This window comes from Salvelinus sp. IW2-2015, linkage group LG20 (genome assembly GCF_002910315.2).
Source record: "Salvelinus sp. IW2-2015 linkage group LG20, ASM291031v2, whole genome shotgun sequence".
Lineage (NCBI taxonomy): Eukaryota > Metazoa > Chordata > Actinopteri > Salmoniformes > Salmonidae > Salvelinus > Salvelinus sp. IW2-2015.
This window is the reverse complement of record NC_036860.1, coordinates 57,897,027-57,904,612: the sequence shown is the minus strand read 5'-3', so window position 1 is coordinate 57,904,612 and position 7,586 is coordinate 57,897,027. Positions and strand designations below refer to the sequence as shown.

Here is a 7,586-nt window from a genome sequence, read left to right as displayed (position 1 = left end):
TTACAGACCTCTACATGCTTTGTAAGTAGGAAAACCTGCAAATTCGGCAGTGTATCAAATACTTGTTCTCCCCACTGTATATATATATAAACTTTTGACTTGTACTGTATATATATATATATATAGATATAGATATATATGTATAAACTCAGCAAAAAAAAGAAACGTCCCTTTTTCAGGGCCCAGTCTTTCAAAGATAATTCGTAATTCAAAAGGCACTCGCACATCTGAGCAAACCTTTTGCAGGTGCATGGCAACAGAGATAATAATAAATCATTTGTAAAAATCCAAATAACTTCACAGATCATTGTAAAGGGTTTAAATACTGTTTCCCATGCTTGTTCAATGAACCATATACAAATCATGAACATGCACCTGTGAAACGGTCGTTAAGACACTAACAGCTTACAGACGGTAGGCAATTATGGTCACAGTTATGAAAACTTAGGACACTAAAGAGGCCTTTCTACTGACTGAAAAACACCAAAAGAAAGATGCCCAGGGTCCCTGCTCATCTGCATGAATGTACCTTAGGCATGCTGCAAGGAGGCATGAGGACTGCAGATGTGGCCAGGGCAATAAATTGCAATGGCCGTACTGTGAGTCGCCTAGACAGCTCTATAGGGAGACAGGAAGGACAGCTGATCATCCTCGCAGTGGCAGACCACGTGTAACAACACCTGCACAGGATCAGTACATCCAAACTTCACACCTGCAGGACAGGTACAGGATGGCAACAACAACTGCCCGAGTTACACCAGGAACGCACAATCCCTCCATCAGTGCTCAGACTGTACGCAATAGGCTGGGAGAGGCTGGACTGAGGGCTTGTAGGGCTGTTGTAAGGCAGGTCCTCACCAGACACAACCGGCAACAACGTTGCCTATGGGCACAAACCCACCGTCGCTGGACCAGACAGGACTGGTAAAAAGTGCTCTTCACTGACGAGGTGCTGTTTTGTCTCACCAGGGGTGATGGTCGGATTTGTGTTTATCGTCGAAGGAATGAGCATTACACCGAGGCCTGTACTCTGGAGCGGGATTGATTTGGAGGTGGAGGGTCCGTCATGGTCTGGGGCGGTGTGTCACAGCATCATCGGACTGAGTTTGTTGTCATTGCAGTCAATCTCAACACTGTGCGTTACAGGGAAGACATCCTCCTCCTTCATGTGGTACCCTTCCTGCAGGCTCAGCCTGACATGACCCTCCAGCATGACAATGCCACCAGCCATACTGCTCGTTCTGTACGGGATTTCCTGCAAGACAGGAATGTCAGTGTTCTGCCATGGCCAGCGAAGAGCCCGGATCTCAATCCCATTGAGCACGTCTGGGACCTGTTGGATTGGAGGGTGAGGGCTAGGGCCATTCCCCCAGAAATGTCCAGGAACTTGCAGGTGCCTTGGTGGAAGACTGGTAAATCTGGTGCAGTCCATGAGGAGGAGATATACTGCAGTACTTAATGCAGCTGGTGGCCACACCAGATACTGACTGTTACTTTTGATTTTGACCCCCCCCCCCCCCTTTGTTCAGGGACACATTATTCCATTTCTGTTAGTCACATGTCTGTGGAACTTGTTCAGTTTATGTCTCAGTTGTTGAATCTTGTTATGGTCATACAAATATTTACACATGTTAAGTTTGCTGAAAAAAAACACAGTTGACAGTGAGAGGATGTTTCTTTTTTTGCTGAGTTTATATATACACCATTATACAAAACATTAAGAACTCCTGCTCTTTCCATGACAAACTGACCAGGTGAATCCAGTTGAAAGCTATGATGCCTTATTGATGTCACCTGTTAAATCCACTTATATTTAAAATCACATTTTAATAAGAGAAATTGTCGAAATAGGCGGGGTTTATGACTTGTAGCTGTGGTAACCAGTGACGACTCTTGAACGGCCCCGATGTTTCACGTATTCATGGTGTTGTCATTTGACAGTGACATCATTTCAGTGAAAATATAAAGTCATGTTTACCTGTGCAGTTTTTATTTGACTATTCCTCCAACACGACCGGACATATGTAAAAGTAGGCCTATAATACTTGGAGAGGCGCATGCGTGAAACTGAAACATGAAGGTTGGAACTATTGCATTCCTGTTATGCCCTAGTGCTGTTAATAAATGGCATCAAATATACACAGGAATTCAATTCTAAAATATGTTCTTAAATATGCCACAATAATATTTCTCGTTTGAGACATACAAATCATAATTGTCGGCTTTTGTAGCCTACTTGTATCAATCAACATCGTGTTAAAAATGTGGTGGCAGTGTATTTTGGCTTACTAAGTTGTCACTCTGTCCACGTTCTCTTGAAGATGTAGCACAACTGCAGGATTTCAATACATGTATTTTGATCTGACATTTTGCCTCAAGTAGCCTATTAGGAATATATATATGAACCTTTATTTAACTAGGAAAGTCAATGAAGGCATACCCGGAATAAATTGATGATACAAATAGCAGACTCTACTGGTGCGCATAGGCCTACCTTTCAAGTCTACAAGCCTTTTACTGCGTGACTGCCCTCAGTAGTGTACTGTATCATCTATAAGATACAGGTCCTTCTGTCTGGTAGCAAGTACTTCGTAGAGGCTTACGTCGGAGCAACTAACAATTTCTGCATTCGAAATCATATCTATCTGAGAAATTGTTGTATTCTTTCAGTTTTATGAACTGACTTTTTTTCTCTCTCAAAATTGTCATTGTATAGATGAAGGCCTGCTATTAGGCCTACTATATTGCAAATGTACAATACAACTGCAGATTAGATTTAGAAATGAGCATTTGTCTCTAGACTTATCATAAAGACCACATTTTGATGACACTATTCACAGACTCCGCTCACTTAAGTCTTAAATCCAGTATTTACCAACAGTGAGTCAGTCTCCTATGCCTGGCGAAAGCCGCATCTTCGATCCACATCTGATCAATTAAATATTTACTTGAACTGTTTGTACATCGGTTGAGGGATTTCCAATTTAAAAAAAAAAAACATGCTGATGTAATCACGCGAATCTGTAGACGCACAGACACTGCAGAATGAATTTTCTAGATTCCGCGCCAGATAAATTAATTATGAACTTTTCAGGCCATGTTTTAACTGTGACTGTTGAAACACATTCTGCCCATCGTATATATCTTCACCCCATCACACAAAGAACAATTTCAGACAGATACACAATTTTAATTCATTATTATGGACGATATGCGATGCTGTAAATGCAAGTCAATAGGCTACTAGTCAGACCCTCTGTGGTCAAGGCTTACTTATTCGATATTCAAAATTATATTTTGTGATTCAGTAATCTAGGGAGAGGGCAGAATATTTTTTGATAAAAGCAGTGGAGAGTGAATGCTATTATAGTTTTATTATAAATATTAATAATTATAAATAAAAATAATCAGTATTGTTATTGTTGTTATTATAGCTTGGTTATAGGCAACAATAGATGTTCCTATATCATCGCATGTCTTGGAAGGAATAGTAGCATAATGTAATCATCATCAATAATAATCATAATTATCATAATCATCATACATACATATGAAATGTTTGCATAAACAAATAGAAAACCACTTTACGTCGCCCTGCTAAGAAAGATAACCCCTAAATTAAGATGAATAGTAACCATCATATCTCCAAATATAATATATTTACATATTAATATTATACATTCAGGTGTCTTTCGTTAGCGTGCACAAATATAAATTGATAGGTAGATAAAATAAAACGAAATTAAATCGAATACTTGAGCTTCCTCCTATGCTTTTCCCGTTATGTCCTCCATCAGGTGATTACTGCCAAGAACGCAATTTAATTGTTTTATGTATATCCAGAGTAAAGCAACGTTTATTTATTTTTTTAAAGTGCATTACATATGAACCCGTGATACACATTTTTGCAGGATTCAGTCACTGTTACAAACTTAAAACATTATATAAATTAAGTAAAGTGTGAGGGGAAACCATTTTACCATTAGAGAAACACACAATGTGCATTTATTTTACAAATGTACTTCAATTGCGTCACAACCGGTGTTCTTTACACTTAAAATATGTGGCTAATTTCATTTCCATTTATTTTGTAAATATATATAAAAAAAGATTCTTATAGTCCACAGACCCAATGGGGTTGCCTGTTAAGCTTGTTCGGATATTTTTGGGGAGGCCCTAATGGTTGAAAATTGGGCCCTACAAACAGGTGGATCTTATTACTTCACTATGAAATGCAATGTATATGTCAAGTTTCAAAAACAAAACTAAACATGAAAATATAGGCTATGCTTTTTGCAATTGACAAAGCTGTAACGATGTCAGACGTCAGAACAACTAAGAGGAAGAGACTCAGCAGTGCTTTCTATACAAAAAAAAGTTTTTTACACATAAATATTCACAGTAATATAATTTCTATTGAATAGAACTCACGTTTCTATTTACATGTAAGTATCATCTTCGTAATGTTCAAACTTCTATAAATTGTGTCCATGTTTTGGCCACTGTTCCAGACTACACAATTGTGTCTATTCCTTTGATCCTCCGTCCTCGTGCAAACTTATTCATTTAAAATTTTGGACGAAAAAAGGGACACAACCTGCACCAGTTCCACGATTAAATGTTTCATCAAAAGTATTTTTTCCCCGTGTCTGTCTACGAACTGTCGTTTTCTGATGTATTAATAAGGAGTGAGGAGTTTGGTTTGTGTTTTTTCAGTAATTGTGTTATTTTCTCGTCGTCTGAGTTAGGGTCCAACGGCTTGTTATAATCATCATCATCGTCTTCATTCTCCGAGGCCCCGTTCAGCCTCTCCGTCTCCGAATCCTGCTTCTTCTTTGCCGAAGCCATCTCAGCCGCGTGGCGTTTTCTCCATTTCGTTCTTCGGTTTTGAAACCACACCTAAAAGGTTAATATTCTTTGATTACATGAAATCAACAAATAATATGATTACCCATGACTCTATTGCAAATATATTGATTAACAACCAGACATTTACAAATCATTTATGTAGCCTTGGCCTGCCAAAGTAAAAGGGCATACGTCTAAGTCACGTGAAGTCAACAGATAATAATAGGTTATATGTCATTCTAATAATGCATTCAGAAAATGGGACTCAATATTTTTCTAAAGAGAAAACATAGGTTTAATTTGCCTCCTTCCATGTTGTTTGCAAACATGCACATTTTCTATATACTGCTGTGCAAAACGTTGCTACCATTATTTCCACATTTCCATGACATAAATTAACAAATTGTTTGGTTAAATGATAGTATTATATATTATTAATTTATTAGTTATACATACTAATATTTTAGAAATATTTATAGTTGTGAATATGACAACAATTATTTGGGAATTATCTTTAAAGATGTATTATTTAATGCAATACTGTTATTTTAATTTAGATTAGTTTGACCACTGTTATTCGACTTTAAGTGTAGGCGGTCTATCTATTTATGAATATTGAAACGAAAGAAACATTACCGTCTAAAATGCATGAGGCACTTTAATGGAAAGCGTGAGACAAATTCTAATTGAGTAGAAGAGGCTATGCAAGAGGCCTTTGTGCTCCTCCTTAGTGACAGGTTAACTAGGCTACTTATTAAACAATATTATACATCTTATTGGACTTTATAAAGACTATTTCAGAATATGTCTTACCTTTACTTGGCTCTCTGTCATTCCCAGCGAGTAGGCCAGTCGTGCTCGCTCCGGTCCAGCCAGATATTTCGTTTGTTCAAAAGTCTTTTCTAGGGCAAATATTTGCTGTCCAGAGAAGGTGGGACGTGTGTGCTTTCTTTTTCCATCTTTGTCAAGCAGTATAGAATTTTGATCTGAAAATATAAAACATAAAGCTTCTAATTCATTAAAGGAAATGTCGCCTATTGTTATGCATTGATATAATGTGCCAATATTAGGCTATATTAACATGTATTTGATGTTGGGATGGGCCTACTGTTAGGCTATTCTCATTATAATATCACAATCAACTTAATTTGAGCTGTTATAAAATAAGCCTTTGTTAGTCAATTTTAATTCACATTGCAGCTAAACATTCAAGTCAGATCTGCTTCAGTTTTTAGGATGAAATATCATAGGCTACTGGGGAATAATTAATAACCCCTCCAGCTATAGGCCTACATCATGCATCAAAATACGATAAATTGAAGTTCAGATAGCTCAAAAACGTGGACTAGTTACTTACGCGGTGAACATGCGAATCTGGCGTCTCTCCAATGTGGGCTTTGCATGACTCCTGGCCAGAATATCGGGGTCCTGCCTGGAAGGTCTGTCAAGGGCTTGGGGTAGCGAGCCACTGCCACAGCACTGGGACTGAAGTAGAGTCCAGGGGGTGGCGGGGGGCTCAAGCTACTGAAGCGGGGCAGTCCGGACAAGATTCCGGCAGAAGAGGACGCAGCAACGGCAGCAGCAGCTCCTGGGGCAAGGACCGAAGGACGACTGAGGATGTCGTTTATTCCATGAGGTGTGCCTAGCGCAATGCATTGATGGAGCGATCCGAGAGATGACATTCCGGAGGATGTTTTGATCCCCGGTGAGGACATCTGGATGCCACCGGGGTTTGGAGAGGTGGCAGTAGGTGAGGTAGAAGAGGCCGGACCGGTGGAAGATAATGGGTAGGCTGGGTAGAGTGGGGTCTTCATCTCCGTCATGCTATGCAGAGCCGCTAAAGGTGCGGTGCTTAGCAGGAATGCGCTCTGTCGGGACCCGTCCATCTGCCCCACTGCTAACATAACCGAGACTAGGTAAATGTGATGGTTTTGTCCAAAAAAATATCCTCAATGCTCACGCTCTCAAGACGCCTAATAATGCAAAGTTTTGCTCAAATCGACCAACAGACGAAACAATATACGTTTCCTTTGGGGTAGGCCTATATTAGCCCAAATCTTCCAAATGTGCACGCCTGAAAAATGGTTTATCTAAAATGAAAATGTCCTGTTTTAAAACTAAACCATGGCAAAATGAAATCCCAGATTAATTTCGCAGAGATTCAAAAGTCATTATTACAGGGATAACACCGCTTCTTCAACCTTGTAAATCTTAGGAATGAAGTTGTTCAAATAGGATGGATTTCCGAAGTTGTCCTCACTGATTTGGGCAGACTGCTTTAGAGAAATTGATATTATTGAATGTTTGAAATCTATTGTTAAAAAGCTACCCTTTCTTTCCGATGCATAAGACGATCTTTAAGATAATAAAACATTATCATCACTTTCGCGAGTCTTTTGCCGCAAAAGTAAAAACTTTGAGAGTAAACAGAAAGTAGATGAGGTGTTTATGTTGCGATTGGGTAATCCGACGGTGACGTACGCAGTGTGTCAAGTGCAAGAGCCAACAGGATTTAGGAGTGTGTCCTCATTGGCTGGCCATCATAGCTTTGATTTGCACGATCAAACAGTTGCAATCCGAACCGCTAATAAACACAAAAGGAACCGAATCAATCGAGTCAATTCTACATCTATTTTTTAGATAAAGGGACATCTGCATGTGCTCATTTTATTTTAATTTAACATTTATTAAACTAGGGAACAAATTCTTATTTACAACTACGGCCTACCAAAAGGCAA

At 39.0% G+C, this 7,586-nt stretch overlaps 1 protein-coding gene across 1 annotated transcript; it reads right to left on the bottom strand.

The window, feature by feature from the left end:
• Nucleotides 1–3,838: 3,838 nt before the first annotated feature.
• On the bottom strand, nucleotides 3,839–7,260 carry LOC111982158 (homeobox protein Nkx-6.1-like). The gene is made up of 3 exons (XM_024013769.1): nucleotides 6,206–7,260; nucleotides 5,662–5,834; nucleotides 3,839–4,899 (listed from the first exon to the last, which is right to left on the bottom strand). The coding sequence occupies exons 1-3, from the start codon at nucleotides 6,750–6,752 to the stop codon at nucleotides 4,654–4,656; spliced, it is 966 nt and encodes a 321-aa protein (XP_023869537.1). The 5' UTR covers nucleotides 6,753–7,260; the 3' UTR covers nucleotides 3,839–4,653.
• Between the last annotated feature and the right edge of the window lie 326 nt (nucleotides 7,261–7,586).

What these genes read in the sequence shown, in the direction of transcription:
- LOC111982158 (XM_024013769.1), bottom strand. Translation starts at nt 6,752, where the DNA reads ATGTTAGCAGTGGGGCAGATGGACGGGTCCCGACAGAGCGCATTCCTG. An exon ending in CAGATTCGCATGTTCACCGC is followed by an intron (nt 5,835 to 6,205) that starts GTAAGTAACTAG and finishes TTATATTTTCAG; the next exon opens with ATCAAAATTCTATACTGCTT. An exon ending in TGACAGAGAGCCAAGTAAAG is followed by an intron (nt 4,900 to 5,661) that starts GTAAGACATATT and finishes TTAACCTTTTAG; the next exon opens with GTGTGGTTTCAAAACCGAAG.